The sequence below is a fragment of the Salmo trutta genome, chromosome 37 (genome assembly GCF_901001165.1).
Source record: "Salmo trutta chromosome 37, fSalTru1.1, whole genome shotgun sequence".
NCBI lineage: Eukaryota > Metazoa > Chordata > Actinopteri > Salmoniformes > Salmonidae > Salmo > Salmo trutta.
This window is the reverse complement of record NC_042993.1, coordinates 5,754,957-5,780,418: the sequence shown is the minus strand read 5'-3', so window position 1 is coordinate 5,780,418 and position 25,462 is coordinate 5,754,957. Positions and strand designations below refer to the sequence as shown.

Genomic DNA, 25,462 nt, shown 5'->3' with positions numbered 1-25,462 from the left:
AGGGATGGGGCTGGGCCTGTACAGGGGTAGAGGGATGGAGCTGGGTCTGTACAGGGGTAGAGGGATGGGGCTGGGCCTGTACAGGGGTAGAGGGATGGAGCTGGGTCTGTATAGGGGTAGAGGGATGGAGCTGGGTCTGTACAGGGGTAGAGGGATGGAGCTGGGTCTGTACAGGGGTAGAATGATGGAGCTGGGCCTGTACAGGGGTAGAGGGATGGAGCTGGGTCTGTACAGGGGTAGAGGGATGGAGCTGGGCCTGTACAGGGGTAGAGGGATGGAGCTGGGTCTGTACAGGGGTAGAGGGATGGAGCTGGGTCTGTACAGGGGTAGAGGGATGGAGCTGGGCCTGTACAGGGGTAGAGGGATGGAGCTGGGCCTGTACAGGGGTAGAGGGATGGAGCTGGGTCTGTACAGGGGTAGAGGGATGGAGCTGGGCCTGTACAGGGGTAGAGGGATGGGCCTTGGTCTGTACAGGGGTAGAGGGATGGGGCTGGGTCTGTACAGGGGTAGAGGGATGGAGCTGGGCCTGTACAGGGGTAGAGGGATGGAGCTGGGCCTGTACAGGGGTAGAGGGATGGAGCTGGGCATATAAGTGAATCATGGGGGGGTAGAGGGGTGTAAGTGAATCATAGATAGAGTGAAGAGAAGGTGTGCAGAAAACACTTATATGCTCATACGTTAGTCTTCTCCTTTGTTCTGATTATAGAAGTTGGGGTAGACATATCTATCATATTTATTTGTACTGAATTTCAGGTTTTTATTTTTACTTGGAATGACCCTTTCGTTGCCTCCCAGACCCTAGTACGTAAGGAATCTCTCCTTGCTTCACACTGCTACACTGTTTTGTCCATCAAGCATGTTTAGATGCGCCACAGGACATGCTCACTGCACTGATTAAAAGAGCTGAAGTACGACTACTATGATAATTGGTGTAATGGGGCAGTAAATGTAGCTTATCACAGAGCCAATCAATTCATGAAGTCATTGTACTGCTGGAAGGAAACACTAGTCTAGTAGAAACACTAGTCTACATAATGTCTGTTATGGGGTCCCTCAGGGAAGATATTTGGGAGTTATGCCAAAACAAATGTCCATTAAGCTCTATGAGATGGTTGTGTGCAGTGCAGATGCATGGTTTTGCTGAAGCATTGATGTCATTTTGTTTTACCTTCCTTCTTGTTAATCTGTTGGCAATACGTGCTATTTATAAAACAAGTGAGACTATGGAAGGAAAGACGTAGTTCAGTCTGACTGATGAAGCCAACAGGCGGGTTGCAAAGCAAAGACCACAAAATGCCATCTTCATTCTCTACCTCTCTCTCTCTCTCTCTGCTCTGTCTCTTTCTCTCTGGTCTCACTGCTCTGTCTCACTGCTCTCTCTGCGCTCTGTCTCCCTCTCTGCGCTCTGTCTCTCTCTCTGCGCTCTGTCTCTCTCTCTGCGCTCTGTCTCTCTCTCTGCGCTCTGTCTCTCTCTCTGCGCTCTGTCTCTCTCTCTGCGCTCTGTCTCTCTCTCTGCCTCTCTACTCTGTCTCTCTCTCTCTCTCTCTCTGCTCTCAATTTCAATTTAAGGGCTTTATTGGCATGGGAAACATATGTTAACATTGCCAAAGCAAGTGAAGTAGATAATAAACAAAAGTGAAATAAACAATACAAATGAACAGTAAACATTACACTCACATAAGTTCCAAAAGAATAAAGGCATTTCAAGAGTCATATACAGTGTTGTAACGATGTGCAAATAGTTAAAGTACAAAAGGGAAAATAAATAAGCATAAATATGGGTTGTATTTACAATTGCGTTTGTTCTTCACTGGTTGCCCTTTTCTTTTGGCAACAGGTCACAAATCTTTTTGTTGTGATGGCACACTCTGGTATTTCACCCAGTAGATATGGGAGTTTATCAAAATTGTTGTCAAATTCTTTGTGGATCTGTGTAATCTGAGGGAAATATGTATCTCTAATATGGTCATACATTTGGCAGAAGTGCAGTTCAGTTTCCACCTCATTTTGTGGGCAGTGTGGACATAGCCTGTCTTCTCTTGAGAGCCAGGCCTTTCTCAATAGCAAGAATATGCTCACTGAGTCTGTACATAGTCAAAGCTTTCCTTAAGTTTGGGTCAGTCACAGTGGTCAGGTATTCTGCCACTGTGTACTCTCTGTTGAGGGCCAAATAGCATTCTAGTTTGCTCTTTTTTCTTAATTCTTTCCAATGTGTCAAGTAATTATCTTTTTGTTTTGTCATGATTTGGTTGGTTCTAATTGTGTTGCTGTCCTGGGGCTCTGTGGAGTCTGTGTTTGTGAACAGAGCCTCAGGACCAGCTTGTTTAGGGGACTCTTCTCCAGGTTCATCTCTATGTAGGTGATGGCTTTGTTATGGAAGGTTTGGGAATCGTTTCATTTTAGGTGACTGTAGAATTTAACAGCTCTTTTCAGGATTTTGATAATTAGCAGGTATTGGCCGAATTCTGCTCTGCATGTATTATTTGGTGTTTTACGTTGTACACAAAGGATATTTTTGCAGAATTCTACTTGCAGAGTCTCAATTTGGTGTTTGTCCCATTTTGTGAATTATTGGTTGGTGAGTGGACCCCAGACCCCACAACCATAAAGGGCAATGGGTTCTATAACGGATTCAAGTATTTTTAGCCAGATCCTAATTGGTATGTTACATTTTATGTTCCTTTTGATGGCATAGAAGGCCCTTCTTGCCTTGTCTCTCAGATCATTCACAGCTTTGTGGAAGTTACCGGTGGCGCTGATGTTTAGGCTGAGGTACAGTGTGTATAGTTTTTTGTGTGCTCTATGGCAACGATGTCTAGATGGAATTTGTATTTGTGGTCTTGGCAACTGGACCTTTTTTGGAACACCATTATTTTTGTCTTACTGAGATTTACTGTCAGGGCCCAGGTCTGGTAGAATCTGTGTAGAAGATCTAGTTGCTGCTGTTGGCCCTACTTGGTTGGAGACAGAAGCACCAGATCATCAGCAAACAACAGACATTTGACTTCAGATTCTAGTAGGGTGAGGCCAGGTGCTACAGACTATTCTAGTGCCCTCGCCAATTCGTTGATATATATGTAACCCTCTCACCAGGCTCGAATATGACTCTCACAATATTAACTTATGCAGAGTATCTCAGCAGCTACCCATGCAGACAGTACTCCTTAGCTGTAACCGATATCCCATGGGAACACGAACTCGTTAAGCTTCCCAAGCAATTATCTCCCGGTGTCACACGATGCTAGGCTAACCTCAAGGCTGGCAAATACCGCCACGACGAAACGATAGCTTCAGTCTTTACTAAGTTTTAACAAAATTAAAACAACTCTTTTATAAAATAAAATGTGTATTTCCCTTCATATCCTAGTAGGTATGGGTTTTGTTCTAGTTCTGTCGTCTTCTTTTATCATTTTTCTTCACCAACCGTTCTAAGGTAAAATGTCCATCCTTTCATCAACGTCTTTTTCCCTCTCTTTTTTCCCAGGCCTCCCGTTAACCAGGTCAACTCCCATTGGCCACAACTTAACAAGCGACCTTATTGGTCAAACTTAAACTTCAAAGTATACATTAAATAAATATTTCTTCAAAAAGCATAATGCATTAACAACATTACAGTTTAGGAGCAATTCAATCATCTTTTAAATATAATACCAATTAATTATAACAAATAAACTCAATACCTGGTTCAAACAAGGGTATTACATATATGTTGAAGAGGGTGGGGCTTAATTAAGCTGCATGTCTGTCTCACCCCACGGCCCTGTGGAAAGAAATGTGTGTGTTTTTTGCCAATTTTAACCGCAAACTTGTTGTTTGTGTACATGGATTTTATAACGTTGTATGTTTTTTTCCTAACACCACTTTCCATCAATTTGTATAGCAGACGCTCATGCCAAATTGAGTCAAATGCTTTTTTGAAATCAACAAAGCATGAGAAGACTTTGCCTTTGTTTTGGTTTGTTTGTTTCAATTAGGGTGTGCAGGGTGAATACGTGGTCTGTCGTATGGTAATTTGGTAAAAAGCCTATTTGACATTTGCTCAGTACATTGTTTCACTGAGGAAATGTATGAGTCTGCTGTTAATGATAATAAAGAGGATTTTCCCAAGGTTGCTGTTGACGCATATCCCACGGTAGTTATTGGGGTCAAATTTGTCTCCACTTTTGTGGATCGGGGTGATCAGTCATTGGTTCCAAATATTGGGGAAAATGCCAAAGCTGAGGATGATGTTAAAGAGTTTAAGTATAGCCAATTGGAATTTGTGGTCTGTATATTTTATCATATCATTTAGGATACCATCAACACCACAGGCCTTTTTGGGTTGGAGGGTTTGTATTTTGTCCTGTAGTTCATTCAATGTAATTGGAGAATCCAGTGGGTTATGGTAGTCTTTAATAGTTGATTCTAAGATTTGTATTTGATCATGTATATGTTTTGCTGTTTGTTCTTTGTTATAGGGCCAAAAAGATTGGAGAAGTGGTTTATCCATACATCTCCATTTTGGATGAATAACTCTTCGTGTTGTTGTTTGTTTAGTGTTTTCCAATTTTAAGGGCCCAATTTTTTTTAACATTAGGTAAAAATAATGCAATATTAAATTATTAACCTTTCATCATTAATATAATATTTTATTTACAATGTACTAAGAGAGAGCCTCTGTATTGCCCAGCCCTCCCCCCACCCATTTTTCAGAAAGGAAGTTGGGTGTAGTCCGTGAGTGGTGGAAATGAACCTATTCGCTTAGTCCATAGTGAAATGGGCTACTTTTGCTCCCCTAACATTAGTTACTTAATATCTTCACAGAAAAATCTGAGTGTTTACATCTCGCTCCTCTTTTAGCCAACATTTAATCAATGCAGGCAAACATAAAGCAAGCTATTCATACTAAATGAGTTGTCCCTGCCCCTGCCTGGTGCCAGGCCCAACAGATGCAGCTTCAGGCTCAGCTGCCCTGTCTCCCCATACCCCTGAACCAGCCCTGTCTCCCCATCCCCATACCCCTGAACCAGTCCTGTCTCCCCATCCCCATACCCCTGAACCAGGCCCTGTCTCCCCATCCCCATACCCCTGAACCAGCCCTGTCTCCCCATCCCCATACCCCTGAACCAGCCCTGTCTCCCCATCCCCATACCCCTGAACCAGCCCTGTCTCCCATGCCCATCCCTGAACCAGCCCTGTCTCTCCATCCCCATACCCCTGAACCAGCCCTGTCTCCCTATCCCCATACCCCTGAACCAGCCCTGTCTCCCCATCCCCATACCCCTGAACCAGCCCTGTCTCTCCATCCCCATACCCCTGAACCAGCCCTGTCTCCCCATTTCCATACCCCTGAACCAGCCCTGTCTCCCCATCCCCATACCCCTGAACCAGCCCTGTCTCCCATCCCCATACCCCTGAACCAGCCCTGTCTCCCCATCCCCATACCCCTGAACCAGCCCTGTCTCCCAATCCCCATACCCCTGAACCAGCCCTGTCTCCCCATCCCCCTGAACCAGCCCTGTCTCCCCATCCCCATACCCCTGAACCAGCCCTGTCTCCCCATCCCCATACCCCTGAACCAGTCCTGTCTCCCCATCCCCATCCTCCTGAACCAGCCCTGTCTCCCCATCCCCCTGAACCAGCCCTGTCTCCCCATCCCCATACCCCTAAACCAGCCCTGTCTCCCCATCCCCATACCCCTGAACCAGCCCTGTCTCCCCATCCCCATACCCCTGAACCGGGCCTGTCTCCCCATCCCCATACCCCTGAACCAGCCCTGTCTCCCCATCCCCCTGAACCAGCCCTGTCTCCCCATCCCCATACCCCTGAACCAGCCCTGTCTCCCCATCCCCCTGAACCAGCCCTGTCTCCCCATCCCCATACCCCTGAACCAGCCCTGTCTCCCCATCCCCATCCTCCTGAACCAGCCCTGTCTCCCCATCCCCCTGAACCAGCCCTGTCTCCCCATCCCCATACCCTGAACCAGCCCTGTCTCCCCATCCCCATACCCCTGAACCGGGCCTGTCTCCCCATCCCCATACCCCTGAACCAGCCCTGTCTCCCCATCCCATACCCCTGAACCAGCCCTGGTCTCCCCATCCCCATACCCCTGAACCAGCCCTGTCTCCCAATCCCCATACCCCTGAACCAGCCCTGTCTCCCCATCCCCCTGAACCAGCCCTGTCTCCCCATCCCCATACCCCTGAACCAGCCCTGTCTCCCCATCCCCATACCCCTGAACCAGCCCTGTCTCCCCATCCCCATACCCCTGAACCAGCCCTGTCTCCCCATCCCCATACCCCTGAACCAGCCCTGTCTCCCCATCCCCCTGAACCAGCCCTGTCTCCCCATCCCCATACCCCTGAACCAGCCCTGTCTCCCCATCCCCATCCTCCTGAACCAGCCCTGTCTCCCCATCCGCCTGAACCAGCCCTGTCTCCCCATCCCCATACCCCTGAACCAGCCCTGTCTCCCCATCCCCATACCCCTGAACCAGCCCTGTCTCCCCATCCCCATACCCCTGAACCGGGCCTGTCTCCCCATCCCCATACCCCTGAACCAGCCCTGTCTCCCCATCCCCATACCCCTGAACCAGCCCTGTCTCCCCATCCCCATCCTCCTGAACCAGCCCTGTCTCCCCATCCCCATACCCCTGAACCAGCCCTGTCTCCCCATCCCCATACCCCTGAACCAGCCCTGTCTCCCCATCCCCATACCCCTGAACCAGCCCTGTCTCCCCATCCCCCTGAACCAGCCCTGTCTCCCCATCCCCATACCCCTGAACCAGCCCTGTCTCCCCATCCCCATCCTCCTGAACCAGCCCTGTCTCCCCATCCGCCTGAACCAGCCCTGTCTCCCCATCCCCATACCCCTGAACCAGCCCTGTCTCCCCATCCCCATACCCCTGAACCAGCCCTGTCTCCCCATCCCCATACCCCTGAACCGGGCCTGTCTCCCCATCCCCATACCCCTGAACCAGCCCTGTCTCCCCATCCCCATACCCCTGAACCAGCCCTGTCTCCCCATCCCCATACCCCTGAACCAGCCCTGTCTCCCAATCCCCATACCCCTGAACCAGCCCTGTCTCCCCATCCCCCTGAACCAGCCCTGTCTCCCCATCCCCATACCCCTGAACCAGCCCTGTCTCCCCATCCCCATACCCCTGAACCAGCCCTGTCTCCCCATCCCCATACCCCTGAACCAGCCCTGTCTCCCCATCCCCATACCCCTGAACCAGCCCTGTCTCCCCATCCCCCTGAACCAGCCCTGTCTCCCCATCCCCATACCCCTGAACCAGCCCTGTCTCCCCATCCCCATCCTCCTGAACCAGCCCTGTCTCCCCATCCGCCTGAACCAGCCCTGTCTCCCCATCCCCATACCCCTGAACCAGCCCTGTCTCCCCATCCCCATACCCCTGAACCAGCCCTGTCTCCCCATCCCCATACCCCTGAACCGGGCCTGTCTCCCCATCCCCATACCCCTGAACCAGCCCTGTCTCCCCATCCCCATACCCCTGAACCAGCCCTGTCTCCCCATCCCCATCCTCCTGAACCAGCCCTGTCTCCCCATCCCCATACCCCTGAACCAGCCCTGTCTCCCCATCCCCATACCCCTGAACCAGCCCTGTCTCCCCATCCCCATACCCCTGAACCAGCCCTGTCTCCCCATCCCCCCTGAACCAGCCCTGTCTCCCCATCCCCATACCCCTGAACCAGCCCTGTCTCCCCATCCCCATCCTCCTGAACCAGCCCTGTCTCCCATCCGCCTGAACCAGCCCTGTCTCCCCATCCCCATACCCCTGAACCAGCCCTGTCTCCCCATCCCCATACCCCTGAACCAGCCCTGTCTCCCCATCCCCATACCCCTGAACCGGGCCTGTCTCCCCATCCCCATACCCCTGAACCAGCCCTGTCTCCCCATCCCCATACCCCTGAACCAGCCCTGTCTCCCCATCCCCATACCCCTGAACCAGCCCTGTCTCCCCATCCCCATACCCCTGAACCAGCCCTGTCTCCCCATCCCCATACCCCTGAACCAGCCCTGTCTCCCCATCCCCATACCCCTGAACCAGCCCTGTCTCCCCATCCCCATACCCCTGAACCGGCCTGTCTCCCCATCCCCATACCCCTGAACCGGGCCTGTCTCCCATCCCCATACCCCTGAACCGGGCCTGTCTCCCATCCCCATACCCCTGAACCAGCCCTGTCTCCCCATCCCCATACCCCTGAACCAGCCCTGTCTCCCCATCCCCATACCCCTGAACCAGCCCTGTCTCCCCATCCCCATACCCCTGAACCAGCCCTGTCTCCCCATCCCCATACCCCTGAACCAGCCCTGTCTCCCCATCCCCATACCCCTGAACCAGCCCTGTCTCCCCATCCCCATACCCCTGAACCAGCCCCACTCCCAACTAAAGAAGGAAGTGAGCAGCATTGTGTTGAAGAACATGTTAGTTGGCATAATTGCAGGGGGTCCGTGGGAATTTGTGGGACTATCATACCGATCCTTGACTTTGGCGATGTCATTTACAAAATAGCCTCCAACACTCTACTCAGCAAATTGGATGTAGTCTATCACAGTGCCATCTGTTTTATCACCAAAGCCCCATATACTACCCACCACTGCGACCTGTATGCTCTCGCTGGCTGGTCCTCGCTACATATTCGTCGTCTTTGCTAGGTAAAGCCCCGCCTTAGCTCAGCTCACTGGTCACCATAGCAACACGTGTAGCACGCGCTCCAGCAGGTATATTTCACTGGTCATCCCAAAGCCAACACCTCCTTTGGCCGCCTTTCCTTCCAGTTCTCTGCTGCCAATGACTGGAACGAATTGCAAAAATCACTGAAGCTGGAGACTTATATCTCCCTCTCTAACTTTAAGCATCAACTGTCAGAGCAGCTTACCGATCACTGTACCTGTACACAGCCCATCTGTAAACAGCACACCCAACAACCTCATCCCCATATTGTTATTTATCTTTTTGCTCTTTTGCACCCCAGTATCTCTACTTGCACATCATCATCTGCACGTCTATCACTCCAGTGTTAATGCTAAATTGTAATTATTTCGCCTCTATGGCCTATTTATTGCCTTACCTCCCTAATCTACATTTGCACACACTGTACACAGATTATTCTATTGTGTTATTGACTGTAAGTTTGTTTATGTGTAACTCTGTGTTGTTTTTGTCCCACTGCTTTGCTTTATCTTGGCTATGTTGCAGTTGTAAATGAGAACTTGTTCTCAACTGGCCTACCTGGTTAAATAAATGTGAAATAAAAATACTTCTTTATTATTATGAAAAAAATAAAACTGATTAAAACCTTTTCAATGATAAGAATTCAAACAGTGTAATTATTTTTCCACATAATGATCATTATATGAAACAAAAACAGCCTATAGTCTGTATTGGATGCTGGACAGTTTGAAGCATTGAGTGACTCAGTCTGTAAAGTGACAGCCAATGTTAAAATAATACCTTCAAGTCATATGGCCAAGGTATGTCTCCATGGCTTTGATGCAGACTGAAATATGGACATCTAGTGGTGGTGATACACAACTGCAGGTCATTTGGGTAAATATTCTGCAGGATTCAGTGTTGTTAAAAAAAATTCTGTGGTGCATGCAGTTCATTTAAGTCAACAAAATGATAGTAACTGAAATTTTGGTTATGATGTTATTACAAATGGTATTATATTATAGACATATTATCATATGCGTAATGTACACTCTACAGAGCCAGGACCCTCTTCAAGTGATACAGTTCTCTCAGGGAGGAGTGTGGAAGTGGAGGAGAGGTGAAAGACAGTGCCGGCAGTACCAATGCAGATGATGAGGATGGAGTAAATGAGAGAAGGTGCACAGAAAGAGACAGACAAAGTAAGGATGTTGAAAAACAAGCTGTAGATGGCGAGTTATGTGGAAGAGATTCAGAGGAAGAGCATTTTCTATCAGATGGCTCAGGTTTGTGACCAGCAAAAATAACTGATATGGGCAGAGAGACTACTGTTAGGAAATTGTCCACAAGAGATGAAGATCTAGAAATGCCACAGGATTCAGAGGGAAAGCCATTCCCAGAATACTTGCAGTATACTAAGGCAACCAATGGAAGAGAAAAGCTGAAGAGAGACTGGATATTTCATAGCAAAAGTACTAATGCACTATATTGCATCTCATGTGTGATTTTCACCATGAACAAAAAATACCTTCCCATAGTGCACTGAACAGTCAACATGGATATAAAATGTCCGATGTGAAGTGGTGTCGTATGTATGATACATTTCCAAGCCATGAGAGTAATAAGGCACACAGAGACTGCTACTTGAAGTGGAAGAATTTGCAACAACCTGTAATGGCAGTTAGTCGCATTGACTGTCAGTTGTAGAAGCAGATACAAACAGAAACTGAGAAAAATAGAGCTCTCTTGCAGAGAATCCTAGATGAAACACTGCACTTGGCACCAAGGAATTTACCCTTCAGGGGTAAAACCAAAGTCCCAGATGACATCCACGATGGTAATTTCCTAGGCACACTAGAGCTCGTCTCATTACGATCCACTGCTGAATGAGCACTTACAAAAAATCAGGGACAAAAAAAAGGAACCAAGCTGACACATTATCTGAGCTCTGACATTCAAAATGAGTTCATTGAATTATGTGTCAGAGGAGTTTTGAAAATAATTCTAAAGGAAAGGAAGGATGCTATTTATTATTCAGTCATCTGTGATGCTACGCCAGACATTTCCCATACTGAGCAGAATGTTGTGCTCATAAGATATGTGAGTTATAACAAAGAAACAGATGACTGCGAGATCACTGAACGGTTTCTTCAATTCAAGGACTTTCACAAAAAGACAGGAAGTGAGATAGCAGAGATGATTGAAAATGTGCTTCATGACCAAGAGATAGACATTGGAGATGGCAAAGGGCAGGGATATGACAACGGGGCAAACATGGCAGGGAAAGTCAAGGGAGTCCAAGCCCAAATATTAAAGAAAAATCCTCTGGCTACATTTTCACCTTGTGCCTCCCACACCTTAAATATTGTAGGTGTGCATGCTGCAGAGTCAAGCCCAGAAGTATCAACATTTTTTTGCTGCATCAATTGCCTTTACACACCTGTTAGTGCCAGCCCAGAGCGATGGGCCATCTACAAAAAGAAAACAGGTTGCTCTTTGTATCGCCTCTCCGATACCCGCTGGAGTGCAAGGATTGATGCTGTTAAACCTGTTGTAAAACACCTACCTTCTGTCATCAAGGCCTTTGATAGCATACTCATGACATGCAGTCTCACCAGTGAGGCCAGATCAGAAGCTAGTGGTTGGAAGAACTACTTCATGTCATTCAACGCTATTGTCCTCCTCACTGTCTGGCTGAAAGTACTGCAACGCATTGAGGACAGGAATGTGATTCTCCAGTCAGGAAAAATCTCACTTGACACAGAGGCAGCCAATATCAGAGCCTTAAAGGAAGAGATGCAGGCTCTTAGAGATGGATGGGAGTCTCTCCTGTCTGAGGAAACACTGACTGCTACGCAAATGGATGTTGCACCTCAATTTAGCAAGGAACACAGCCGCCAGAGGAAAAGGAAGAGATTCCATGATGAGACCTCTCAAGAGGAGACAGCTCAGGACAGTGCAGCAGCGGTGTTTGGGAACACAGAGGAAAAGGAAGAGATTCCATGATGAGACCTCTCAAGAGGAGACAGCTCAGGACAGTGCAGCAGCGGTGTTTGGGAACACAGAGGAAAAGGAAGAGATTCCATGATGAGACCTCTGAAGAGGAGACAGCTCAGGACAGTGCAGCAGCGGTGTTTGGGAACACAGAGGAAAAGGAAGAGATTCCATGATGAGACCTCTCAAGAGGACACAGCTCAGGACAGTGTAGCAACGATGTTTCGGACACAGTGTTTTTTACTGCTATGGACAACATCATAAGTGACTTGGACACTAGGTTCCACACCACTGCAAAAATTGTTATACAGTGAGGGAAAAAAGTATTTGCTCCCCTGCTGATTTTGTACGTTTGACCACTGACAAAGAAATGATCAGTCTATAATTTTAATGGTAGGTTTATTTGAACAGTGAGAGACAGAATAACAACCTAAAAATCCAGAAAAGCGCATGTCAAAAATGTTATAAATTGATTTGCATTTTAATGAGGGAAATAAGTATTTGACCCCTCTGCAAAACATGACTTAGTACTTGGTGGCAAAACCCTTGTTTTTTTTCACCAGGTTTGCACACATCTCACATCTGACTTGGAGAAGATCTGCAGAGGAGTGGGACAAAATCCCTCCTGAGATGTGTGCAAACCTGGTGGCCAACTACAAAAAACGTCTGACCTCTGTGATTGCCAACAAGGGTTTTGCCACCAAGTACTAAGTCATGTTTTGCAGAGGGGTCAAATACTTATTTCCCTCATTAAAATGCAAATCAATTTATAACATTTTTGACATGCGTTTTTCTGGATTTTTTGTTGTTATTCTGTCTCTCACTGTTCAAATAAACCTACCATTAAAATTATAGACTGATCATTTCTTTGTCAGTGGGCAAACGTACAAAATCAGCAGGGGGTCAAATACTTTTTTCCCTCACTGTATCATTTTTTGCTGTTCTGAAAGTTGGGCAGATTAGTGAGGATAAAGTCCCTTCTGTGTGCCAACCACTGATCATAAAGTATTCCAGAGATCTTACACCTGAGTTTCAGAATGGAGTAAGACACCTGAACACTGTATATGCTGCCACTTTCCCCCCTAACTTGTCCCCTCTTGTCTCCTGAATGCAATTTGTAAGATGCAGCTGCAAAGCATTTTTGGAGAAGTGTGCATTGCTTTACGTATATTTTGTACACTGTTTGTGACTGTTGCTGGTGGCGAGAGAGCTTTCAGTAAGCTAAAACTGATTAAAAAAACTATTTGAGGTCCACTATGTCCCATGACAGGCTTTGCAGTCTTGCCATGCTGTCCATTTAAAGTCAGTTAGCTAGAAAGCTGGACTTCAGACTTGATCAGTGACTTTGCTAGCAAGAAGGCTTGGCACTGGGCTCTTGGTGAGTAAGGCTGAGCAAGGGCCAGTGATAACTGTTAAATGGCATGGCTATGGATATTGGATCACTACACACATGATGCCCACAGGCTGAGAACAAGACTGAGAACAGACTGAGAACAAGATATATCTCAAAGTAATGGCTGGATTGCCATAAAATTTGTTGTGCATAATCAAGACCCCAAGTGGAAAAAACCTATTGATTTGGTGACCTCTTGACCTTTCCTCTACCGCCACCATCAGGCCTTTCCATTTCCATGTTGTTTTCCATTTTCCATTTCCACTTTTACAGCTGCTTATTTTCTAGTTGGTATGTATACTTAGTTCAACAATCTGCTGCTGATTTTATTGTTTTGTCTGTTGTATCATTCTGTAGATAAAGTTAATTTATTTTAATTGAAGAGGTTAATGTATATTTAAGTTGTATTTATTTTAAATTATTCATTCATGTTAAGAGAATTTTCCATTCAAGAATTTTACCATTAAAATTACATTTAGTCTGTAAAAGATGGCCTTTAGCACATTTCTTATGGAGGGTATCAGTCCTGCATCAAATAGTGAATTTCACTGTATGCAGAATGTTGCATGCATGTCTGCACGGTGTTGTATTTTCACAGCTCACTGTCAGTAAATATCGTACAGTAAATATTGGACTACAAGAGAGTTGCAAGCCTGCAAAGGTAGAGTTATTTAAAGCTTTGAATGGGTTGATTGGCTTCTGGAGGTGTGTGGTTACAGAAATTGTGCATGGTTGGTGTGGCCTGTGGTGGTGGGGCCCAATGTGATATCTTTTCATGGAGCCCAAAATCCCTGGCGGCGCCCCTGGGTTAGGGTGTGGATGTGGCTGGTGGTGCTGTGGTCTGGATGTATGTCCTCTCTCTCTTTGCTCTCTCTCTCTCTCTCCCAACCCTAAAGAGATTTTACCTGGAATTTTGTGACGTAATGACATGGAACTCCTTGGATGATACATGTACGAGATCCTCGCCCTCTGACGTTACCGAGGTATTTAATCCATCTAAATGAGGAAAAGATTACATCAGGGGAAGTCAAGAGATTAACTGGCGTGTCTTTTTGTCATATTATGTAACAGGACTACAGCAGAGGCAGACTGGCCATCTAGCATTTTTAGCCCAGTGGACCTGTCTAACATGTTTTTTTTTGGTGCAAAATGATCATTATCTGGCTAATAATAGGGGCCGATGTGGGGGGCTCAAGGAAAAGAATGGGCCAATGTGGGGGGCTCAAGGAAAAGAATGGGCCGATGTGGGGGGCTCAAGGAAAAGAATGGAACGATGTGGGGGGCTCAAGGAAAAGAATGGGCCAGTGTGTTAGAAATTCCAGGGCCGATTTTTGATCCCAATCTGCCCCTGGCCTGCAGCAATAATAAGGTGATATACTGTATTTAGTGGGACGAATGCAATGTCATCTCATTCACAAAATTGTGCCACTTTCCCGCGGTCACAGTGGGGTTGGACCACAAAGAGCCAAAAAGTCTCTGTCAACACGTTTAAAAACATGCCTTTCAGATCATATGTATGCTTATTCGTCATTAGGAGTCTACCTTTGGGAAATCCATGCAATCCAATTAACTCAGACAACTAAGACACAGAATGAAAACAAACATGTTGTCCTCGCATCTTCCTCGTGGTTTATTTCTGTAGCCTACTAGTCTGCTATATGGGGATTACTGACATAAAGGGACGTGTGTGTGTGTGACTTCTTTATTAGACTGGTGTCTGATAAAGAGGCTAAACCCTGATGACTAAATCAACCCGAGGGTTTCTGTTCAGCACCTTGGACAGCGCCTTCCACTACAAGCGCAGTACATAGGTTATCTGCCTCTCTCTTGACCGGACAGTAGATTATCCGTTCCGCCTAGCCCTAGGTGGAAAACACAACAATTAGAAACAGACATGGCAAAATCAGCAGCTATCTTGCTGGTGTTCATTTCCTTTTTGTACATCCTATCTCAATCAGCCCATGTGGTTGCAGGATGGACAGACGAAAGGCTACCAAAGGCTGAAGTTACAGAGGACTCTAGGGAACTGGTGAGTAACCTGCTATAGTAATAAATATTAGTTGAGGTTACGATACAATTAAGGAATGCTATTGACACTATTTGATCATACAGGCCAAATGTACTGTACATTCATAGTGAGTCATTGCAATTAACCAATAAACATGGTCTATTGTGAGGCGACAGATTTGATGTAGGGCCATTTCAATACAGCAGTGTTTTTCTCTGTGTGTGTTGCAGCTGGGTGTCCTTCATAACGTCCTAGAGAAACTCCAAAACAGAAGAATGGCTGTGTGGGAAAGAAGACAAAGCCACCTTCCTAGTGTAAGCAAACTATTTCAGACACCACAGGTGAATAGTTGTATAGGTGATCAATTTCCCAAATGTGTGGGTCAGACCCTCTGGTGGGTTGTGGGTGGCACCTTTTGGATTGCGGGTCAAGACTACATTCTTGCTAGAGCGTGTTCTGGGGAAAATAAATAAACACTCCAAAAGCTTATGCTGTGTCATTTTTTTTGAAGACCACTGGAAACTACTAAAGAAACAAAGTCTCAAAGGATTCTATTCAGAACTGATTTAGATTATACACAGCCTTTTGAGTAACTAATGGCTACATTTAACCCCATATGGAGTTTTTCCCTCTGAATGAATACTATTCTGTAGAATAAACAATAAAATGAGGAATAAAACATAAATGTAATAAACAGATGGAACTTTGAGCTTTGTTTATGTTATGCAGTTCATAGAAAGAGTTGTACGGTTGCAAAAGCCTGCAAAAGACAGACCATCTTGTAGGCTGCCAACAAGGATTGTGATGGGAAAAGTACTGTCTTATGACGACATCTAGTGGTCAAGGTACTTAAAAGTACGATGTCAACTTTTCCTTCCTTGTGAATATCTCATTTGGAAAATTCTACCATATGATTTTTGTTCTATTTTCTTTCCAGTGTATTGTTGGTGACTACTGCACAGTGAAAAAGGGACCACGGTACGGCCAACTATGTGACTGTCCAAGAGGATCAAAGTGCAACCTCTTCTTCCTCAAGTGTTAGTGATTTATTTTTGTTATGGTATTAGTTCATTTATTTCTGTCTGAAATAGAGTAGGATTTTGAAATTTCGATTCGCTAACTTCTAATATATATCCTTCTTCTGACCTGTTTCATCCATGTGTTCTTTAATTTGCCTCTCATTCTACCATTCTGCTTGTTGTGCATTCAGCACAAGCTCTGTAAATATGATAGAGGCTCTTTTTTTTATAAAAATGTTGATTAATAAACTGTCCAATTCCTTTCACAACTTAAGCAGAAAAAAGCTGAATTATATTTACTACCAAAAAACCTACATTGTGCACATACCCTAACAACAGTTTATTTGTATTGGTCATAAATAGAAAGTGCAATAAACTGTACAATTTGCTGCACACTTACAGCAATGTAATAATTAGGAATAGTGTTAACAGTGCTGTAAAATACATAAATACTGTAAGAAATCAGAAGAACCATGTTTTTACGAATAGTGTGTAACCAAAATTGAAAAGGCACTCGCACATCTGAGCTATCTCTGTTGCAGGTGTATGGTAACAGTTGAATAAGATGAGACAAAAGAAGAAACCAGCACACTGCTCTTGATAGTGTCACTGCTCTTTATTAAGCTAGTGTGTAACCAAAAGGAAACGCTTGTCAAACTACACCATAAATAGATATGTATAGTTTAGACAGACCTGAATTTCACACACAAACGTGATTGACCAATCATTGGTAAATACACCATAAGCACATTGATCACAGATCAAAAAATGTCATCTCTATCGTAAGCGCATTAAATGTAGCTGGTAATAACCATTTTTCAGAAAACAATCTTCAAAGGAAAATCTTCAAAAATAACACATAGGCCTAGATATTTGCAGTATTCGTCTCTGGTTGGACCAACTCAGTTATTATGGTGACAATGCAAGACAATGTCAGAAAGTGAGACCAAGTTGACATGTTCAAATCCCCAAAACTGACACATGGAATGGTTAGGCAGGACTATACTCTAATCACAGACACAGAAACAATAAACTATGACAACATAAAGACATGCTGTGCTGCAATATTATTAACCATACTGCAGTAATGACTTGGAACATATTGTAAGATTAGTTCAAACCAATAACTATTGTGCAGTGTATGGGTCATACTTACACATAGACATTTCACAAATAAGGCCACAACAAAACATGGGATCAAAATGGAAATAGTGATCCAAAAGAGATACCAATGTGCAAGTTCTGCCGTTCAAGTCCTTTAAACATTTGAGAGTGGTCAAGCGCCGGCCAACAGCACCCAGTCTCTATATGGACAGGATCTGCCTGCGGACCATTTCAGAAGCCAGGTGGTCCAGGGTTCTCTGACGAGCTATAACCACCAAGACTACCGTTAGGCACATCATGATCCCCTCAAACCTCCAGAATAGTCTCTCATCCATCTGAGAGGAACGGCAGCTGAGAAAAGAGAAAGATAGAATTGTAGTCGGACCTGAATTGGCGGTTGCATCAATTTAGGAAAATACTCTAATAAAAATATGCAAAAAAGGGCGTAGGCTACCTCTTGTATTCAACTTTGTTGGACTTTGCACAGTTGATCTTTTCTATGAATCCAGTTCGGGCGCACGGCGCCCATGATTTCTGGAGACAGACACGTGAGGGATTCCATCATTAAGATGTTATTGATCAGTATTACCGTGTTCCAGAAAATAGGAATTATTTTAACCCTCATCATCTGAAAGGGGCTGCACCTTGCACACTGTCAAAATCGAAAACTCCTCCTCTTGCCAGCAATGAAGGGATGTTGTGCTTATCTCTACAAAATAGATTACAATAGCTAGAAACTTCAATGTTAGGGTCTACAGCTACAGGTCAACTATTATAGCTACCCGATCTGTATTTAAGTGTTATTTAACTAGCTATGGGTCTACCTGTAGTAGGGTATTCCTCTCCTGAAATAGCACCATGGACACTGGAAGAAAATGATAGAATGGTTTGGTTAACACATTCACAAAAGTCAGAGGTTTGACGACAGCTCAGTCAGTGACACGGCTGGACGCTACACAGCACACTCACCTAAGTGACGCAGGTACTACCAGGAGCAGTGTTAAGATCGAGAACATTCGGGAATCGCTCATTGTGCTGGTAATGGGGGCACCAACTCTAGACTGTCAGTAACTTCTAATGAGATGGCAAAATAACGTAGCTTCTGTAACGTTTTGCTTCTAGCTAGCTACATATTAGCTAAGGTTAGTTATCGGTTGAGTTCCAGAAGTATATTTACAGCAGCTAACCCACTACGGAATACTCAAGTGTCACTGTAAGCATCTTTAAATGTTAAAGTTATTCCATTATAAAATGTTTCGTTCTGGCAGAATTGCAGCCATCTTGAATCCTCGAAGTTCCTCCCCATGTCACCTGACCTGAGTGACATGCTTGAAGTGCTCTCACCAGCCCTAGCGGTGACAAGTAGGCATTTAAATCAGTTGGTAACTTTCTGGCTCGTCTATGCTGTGGGTGACAATTATAGTTTTACTGAAGGTCAATAATGAACTGCAGCCATGTTTCTATTTCTTGACATGTCATGATAATGTTTATATCATTGGGTAGCAACACCTTTAAATATTTGTATTAAAACAATGAACATATCAAAACAAGAACATTTGTAACAGTTGAGCCATTCTTTCATTCTCAGAAAACATTCTGACAGGAACCGGTTGGATAACTAGTCCTCTTACTACAAATGGTGGCAATATTTCTCTGCTAAAATAAATCTTCAACATTTATATATAAATACACAATGCAGCCAAACCTGGCTAGCTGAGGTACACACCGTTGTCTTTCACAAAAAAAATACTGTTTTGAAAGTAACAATACATTGTAGCAAACACATGAAATCTATAGTGTGAAGTGTCTTGGACAAACCCATAATGTACCTGAGCAAAGAGAATTGGTTAGCTTGCTTGTGATTTTACTGAACAAGTAATTATTTTCTTAGACAAGTCCTGCAGACCTTCATACTTCTTAGGCAAGGTTTTAGACCACCCTGCTCAGCACTGAGCTAAGCTTATAAATGAATAAATGATGAAAAGAACAACAGCTCAAGTGTGTGAAACAGTTAAAGTATGACTCTAGAGAGCTCTAATTCAGCCACATAACACATGCTTCTGGGCTTGTGTGTACCACCACATATTTGTTTACAAATAGTGCTTCTAACAATAGTTCTGAGTAAGCCAGAGACCCTGGTTGTCACATCCATCTGTTTCCAGTGAGGGGCAGTTCTACTAATGAATTACCCCTGGACAGCCTCAGTGCATTTCTTGATGCTGCCTACCCGTCTTCCAGCTGGGTTCTACTCCATGTAGTCAGAGCCTGCCATGGCCATGTAGGAATCCAGCTCTGCGTCTAGGTGACTCTTGGTCATTGACATGTAGTTGTCTAGTTGGTTGTCCAGCTCCTCTTTGGTGGGGATTTTTTTAGGTTTGCCCATGCCTCGGCCCCGGAACCCTCCCCGGCCCCGCAGGCCTGGACCCGCTCCTCTGCCTGGTAGGGATGACAAGATATGAGCGAGGGCAGTGGGAGAAGGGAGGGCAGAGTATGCACAGTTACGAGAGTACAAGAGAGTTCTCTCACCTCTTCCTCTCAGGCCCAGTCCATTCCTGGCTCCGCAGCTAACCAGCACTCCAGCATTGTTCAGCTGGCCACCTTGTAGCCTCAAGCCCTGACGAAACCTAAGCTTAGTCACCCCTCCCCGGGCACGCATCTGATTCACACCTGAACAAGAGAGGGATACAAAGTTAAACTGGCTCCAACTGTGTTACCGTTGAAAAACAGTACACCCACCTCTGAAAGCATTGCCACCTCTGAAAAAGCCCCTTCTGTTTCCACACACTCTGAAACCTCCTCGGTTCATCCCTCGCAGTTCCCTTACAGCAAACCCTTGGCTTCTGGTGTCCCCCCGCATCAGGGTCCCCATGGGCCGACCTAGCCTTGCCAGGACGTCGTCCTTCCCCAGGCGCTGCTTCAGGCTCTGTGGGACATTGGGAACGTACCAACAGAGTTTGGGTGTATTCATTTCAATAATGAACTGAAAGTCAAGACATGCCCAGGAGGTGGCACTCTTGGTTTCAAAATTCAAATGAACTTTTCAATGCTTCTAATCTAGTCCATGTCTTCATTTCTCTGGTCTCTTAAAAAGGAAATAAATAAATAGTGATACTGGGGTGCGTTCAGCTTTTAATTAAACGTTAACGATTCTGAACAAGTTGAAGAACGGTGTGATTATGGTGGCGCAGAGGGAGATAACTCTACAGACATGTACATATTACCTCAATTAACCGGTGTCCCCGCATATTGACTCTACCAGTACCCCCCCTGTATATAGTCTCCATATTGACTCTACCAGTACCCCCCCTGTATATAGTCTCCATATTGACTCTACCAGTACCCCCCCCTGTATATAGTCTCCATATTGACTCTACCAGTACCCCCCCTGTATATAGTCTCCATATTGACTCTACCAGTACCCCCCCCTGTATATAGTCTCCATATTGACTCTACCAGTACCCCCCCTGTATATAGTCTCCATATTGACTCTACCAGTACCCCCCCCTGTATATAGTCTCCATATTGACTCTACCAGTACCCCCCCTGTATATAGTCTCCATATTGACTCTACCAGTACCCCCCCTGTATATAGTCTCCATATTGACTCTACCAGTACCCCCCCTGTATATAGTCTCCATATTGACTCTACCAGTACCCCCCTGTATATAGTCTCCATATTGACTCTACCAGTACCCCCCCTGTATATAGTCTCCATATTGACTCTACCAGTACCCCCCTGTATATAGTCTCCATATTGACTCTACCAGTACCCCCCCTGTATATAGTCTCCATATTGACTCTACCAGTACCCCCCCTGTATATAGTCTCCATATTGACTCTACCAGTACCCCCCCTGTATATAGTCTCCATATTGACTCTACCAGTACCCCCCCTGTATATAGTCTCCATATTGACTCTACCAGTACCCCCCCTGTATATAGTCTCCATATTGACTCTACCAGTACCCCCCCTGTATATAGTCTCCATATTGACTCTACCAGTACCCCCCCCCTGTATATAGTCTCCATATTGACTCTACCAGTACCCCCCCTGTATATAGTCTCCATATTGACTCTACCAGTACCCCCCCTGTATATAGTCTCCATATTGACTCTACCAGTACCCCCCTGTATATAGTCTCCATATTGACTCTACCAGTACCCCCCCTGTATATAGTCTCCATATTGACTCTACCAGTACCCCCCCCCTGTATATAGTCTCCATATTGACTCTACCAGTACCCCCCCTGTATATAGTCTCCATATTGACTCTACCAGTACCCCCCCTGTATATAGTCTCGCTATTGTTATTTTACTCCTGCTCTTTAATTCCTTGTTACTTTTATTTCTTTTTTTAAACTGCATTGTTGGTTAGGAGCTCATAAGTAAGCATTTCACTGTAAGGTCTACACCTAATGTATTCGGCGCATGTGACTAATACAATTTGATTGTACGGTCAGATGGTGTGTGCGGCACAAGTTTTGTGATTTCAAAATGGTCACACCATTTTGGGGAAATGTGCCCTTCAGTACAAACTGTCATGGAATGTTGCATCGAACTGAATGCAGCCCTGGATTAGTGACACTGAATCTAATTACGTAACCTAGACAGGTTGAAAAGTGGATGGTTAGTTCCCACACCTTGGGCTGCAGGGCAGCCTGCACAGAGGTCCTGTTCTCCATCTGCAGAGCCAGTCTCCTGTTGCGGACACTGGCCACTTGCTGCTGCTGCATGTTGACTCGTACAGCCACTGGCTCCAGCTGCTTGTTGTTCAGCAAGGTCGTGAAGCTTGGAGGAGCAGGGGTTGAGGGATAAAGGAGGATAGAACGGGGCAGGGGTGTCAAACTCATTCCATGGAGGGCCAAGCATCCGCTGGTTTGTACGTTACCTTTGAATTTGTGTCCAATTTAGACCTAGACAACCAGGTGAGGAGAGTTCCTAACTGATCAGTGACTTTACTTGATCAAGTACAAGGGAGGAGTGAACCTGCAGACACTTGGCCCTCAGTGGAATAGGGTGATATAGGAGGTTGGAGGGTTTAAGAACCACAGGAGGCTGCTGGCAGCGTAATTGGAGAGATCGGGCTTATGGTAATGACTGGAGTGGAATTAGTGAAATGGTACTAAATACAGCAAACACCTGGTTTCAAGGCATTTGATGCCATTCCATTTGCGCCGTTCCAGACATTGTTATGAGCCGTCCTCCCATCAGCAGACGCCTGTGTTAATTAAGAACATACTGCTTAGCATACTACTGTATCCATGTAGTTGCGTTCCCCTGCCCTGCCACTTACTGCCTATAACAGGGCTGGGCAACTCCAGTCCTCGAGGGCCTGATTGGTGTCACTTTTCCCATCCCTAGCAAACACAGCTGATTAAATCAAATTGCATTCTAAACTGAAGATCATGATTAGGTGATTATTGGAGTCAGGTGTGTTTGACACCAATCAGGCCCTCTATATACAATGCACATGTGTACATGGGATCAAGTCCCCCCAATTATCCAGCTGTAGCTAGTGGTCTAGCAAGCAGACAGGTTTGGCCTTGGACTCTGGATGTTGTATCAAGGGGGAAGAAAGACTGATAATAGAAAAGACACTTAGTCATAACAGGGTTTGCAATGAGCAAGATATGGAGTACAGGAGGTGGCCTCTGCAAACTCATCACCACTGGCTAATGGTAGTCTCACCGATCGTTGAGGGAAACTGTTGAGGTGCTTTTCAGCACGATTTTCTCTGTTGGTGAAGTCATTGCGTCTGTTTGCTGATACATTCCTGAGGAGAGACTCAATAGGGAGACCGATATATTGCAATGGAACAAAAGCATAACTTTAGTTGGTAACTACAGTGACAATTTTAGAATGGCCTAATGTTAGGCTAGGAAACTACCTTAACATGAGTTTCAAACACATACTAGCTACTAACTAGCTGTTCATTCGTTTGACATGCTGGCTTGGTCGGTAAACTTTTGCTTTGCTGCTATGTAAGATGGTAGCTAAACCTCAAACTAGATAAACCTACTAACTAGCTTTGTATCAAGTTTTGAGCACGCTAACGTTACTCTTACTCACTTTTTAGAACAGCACTGGAAGATGCTAGCAAAAATGTGGTTAGCCTCCCCCTCTTGACTGTCCGCACCGAAGATGCACCTGCACAACATAAAATAAAAAGTTATTCTCAACTAAGGAAAGCCTCAAGTTTCATACTGTAGTTACCGCCCAAAATATAAACGCAAGAATTCAATCAAACTCGCACAGTGATTCGAACACATGCGGAAAACCACAAATGCACGTTTATAAATCAAGAACTGATGAAAGGTTGCAGTTTTGCAGTATATAGATCATTAATTTGACTAAGACCCCCAAATACACAATCACTTTTTGAAAGTGGGTAAAAAATATGAACGTTTAGGACACTGTCCAAGTAAGATTTCAAAACGGTACCCATATATTTTGCTGCATAACATTGGAATTGAGGAACAGAGGGCTAAGCAGCAATGGAGCAACCGGAGCTATGTACAAACGTGTGTGTAAAGTAGCACATGTGCAGAAGGTACGGATGTATTATGCTATCTGGTAGAGGTGTCCAGAGAGTATGGTAATGAAGCGACTCCGTTCCCTATTTAGTGCACTTATTTTAACCAGAGAGCCATTTGTGACTCAAATTCAACCCATGTAGTAGTGTGTGCCCGAATAGCCTAGCTGGGAGAGACAGAGGTACAATTTACAAGAAACCCCCCTTTTCCTGGTAAAGTACCTGATAAACTATCCACCTACTGCTATCTTAATATTCTAGCCTGGTGTATTTATTTATTGTAAGTGCAACACTACCCTTCTGAGTTCCCATAAGGTAAATGCAACACATACTTGAAACAAAGCATCCACTTTGTGTAGAGAGCAGATGATCTAAAACACCATTAGTCTATAAAACAAGCTGTGGATTTTTTATATATACTAATGAGAAAAAAGTGACAATATACTCTTCTATGCAAAGCCTAACTGGCTTTTGTGTAGCCTACCAAAAATAATACATTACAGTAAAAAACTGTCAGCCACTAGAGGGCAGCACCAGTCATGGAAATCTACCGTTATTGGCGGTAATGTCAGATTTATTTTGCAGAAATGTCACTGATCAAGAAATGCATAAGACAATGGTCATACGATGTGTATTATATGTATTAGATGTGTATGTATGTATGCATGCATGTTTTGGACTATAGCTAGCTATAACAAGGACAGAATATCCAAGCCATACATACAGCCTCATGATGATGTTGGCTGTCGTGCTTTTTATCCTGGTTATTTTCATGAAATTGGAGGTTCATTATTGCGTTACTGTGCTTGATGTGTTTAACTACTAATGTGTATTTTTTCACATATTGCCTTGGTGAAATACAATTATTATTGCGGACCTCTTCATTGGTATGGACCATTGTGGGATTCTTTCCAGCTAGCTACGTTTCTTTGACGTCAGAAATGAATGCGGCTGATGCCCAACCATAGAGAATGATAGAGGCCTAGTAGTGGCCAAAAGGCCTTATTAACATGGGCAGTGCCATTGAGGGCTTCCACCACTTTAATGTACTCTACTGGGTGGGACTTCTAACTTCATGGAAATTATTCCAACAGGGTCACCAGGAGGGATCAGTCAATCGTGAAGAAGAAACTGACTACTTTAAAATGGAGATAGTTTCAATGGTGATGCCCATGCTGTCACATACCCTATAATGGCACAGATACAAACATTAGTCTTCTATCTATCTCTATGTGCCCAACACACTTACGGCGCCGCCGCAACCGTTTCTGGGAGGAGAATGATTTCGATGAGGGCTGCAATTCAATCCCAGGAACGTTGCAATGCCTTGTTTCACTGATGAGGTTTGGGCATAGGCACCGTGTGAGTGTCATTGGTAATAGCAACCGAGGAGGATAAGATTCGTTAATAATAAACTTTATCGGGGAAGAACGAAGGACATTATTTATCATCCAGTCTATTAGCTAGCTGAAGATTTCGGCTTGATGTTTACTGGAGAGAGAGTGGTGAGTCCGACCAGCCGTTGTTAGCTTGCTAGCTTGTAGCTAGGGTTAGTTAGTTAGTTATCAGTATATTTGAGGTTACGTTAACTAAACTCACGTTAATCAACGTTCGTTCATACAATTATTTGAGGAAATTACAATTAAATCGGTGCCGCCGACGTCAAAATATGTTGTTACGCAGTAATACCTAGCTAGTTAAGTAACTAACGTTTGCTAGCTACTGTTGTTAGATAGCTAACGCGTTACTCGGTGAAT

The 25,462-nt window shown here is 45.0% G+C and overlaps 3 protein-coding genes and 1 long non-coding RNA gene across 9 annotated transcripts in view; 2 read left to right on the top strand and 2 right to left on the bottom strand.

Moving 5' to 3' along the window:
• The first annotated feature begins 14,598 nt into the window (after positions 1–14,598).
• Positions 14,599–16,672, top strand: LOC115176705 (uncharacterized). The gene is made up of 3 exons (XR_003872270.1): positions 14,599–15,072; positions 15,282–15,365; positions 15,989–16,672. It is a non-coding gene; the product is annotated as an uncharacterized LOC115176705 (long non-coding RNA).
• Positions 16,668–18,580, bottom strand: LOC115176704 (protein JTB). 2 transcript variants are annotated; one of them, XM_029736901.1, is made up of 5 exons: positions 18,144–18,580; positions 17,999–18,039; positions 17,819–17,883; positions 17,629–17,708; positions 16,668–17,525 (listed from the first exon to the last, which is right to left on the bottom strand). In XM_029736901.1, exons 1-5 carry the CDS (start codon positions 18,203–18,205, stop codon positions 17,375–17,377), a joined length of 399 nt encoding a protein of 132 aa, XP_029592761.1. In that variant the 5' UTR covers positions 18,206–18,580; the 3' UTR covers positions 16,668–17,374. The 2 variants fall into 2 exon arrangements, with proteins under 2 accessions (XP_029592761.1, XP_029592762.1); XM_029736902.1 differs by lacking the exon at positions 17,819–17,883 and having other exon boundaries at positions 18,144–18,570.
• Positions 18,581–18,631: 51 nt separating this feature from the next.
• LOC115176702 (chromatin target of PRMT1 protein-like) lies at positions 18,632–23,701 on the bottom strand. Of its 5 annotated transcripts, none has more exons than XM_029736900.1 (7): positions 23,615–23,701; positions 23,243–23,320; positions 22,862–22,946; positions 21,814–21,961; positions 19,999–20,097; positions 19,701–19,841; positions 18,632–19,610 (listed from the first exon to the last, which is right to left on the bottom strand). In XM_029736900.1, exons 1-7 carry the CDS (start codon positions 23,635–23,637, stop codon positions 19,420–19,422), a joined length of 765 nt encoding a protein of 254 aa, XP_029592760.1. In that variant the 5' UTR covers positions 23,638–23,701; the 3' UTR covers positions 18,632–19,419. The 5 variants fall into 5 exon arrangements, with proteins under 5 accessions (XP_029592760.1, XP_029592756.1, XP_029592758.1 ...); XM_029736896.1 differs by having other exon boundaries at positions 19,911–20,097; positions 22,862–22,957; positions 23,615–23,700; XM_029736898.1 differs by having other exon boundaries at positions 19,929–20,097; positions 22,862–22,957; positions 23,615–23,700.
• A 1,265-nt stretch (positions 23,702–24,966) lies between these two features.
• Positions 24,967–25,462, top strand: part of LOC115176614 (SNF-related serine/threonine-protein kinase-like) — a 57,085-nt gene continuing 56,589 nt past the window's right edge. Inside the window, exon 1 of the mRNA XM_029736724.1 lies at positions 24,967–25,210. The gene's annotated coding sequence lies outside the window, so the exon portion shown is untranslated. The remainder of the gene's footprint in view (positions 25,211–25,462) is intronic.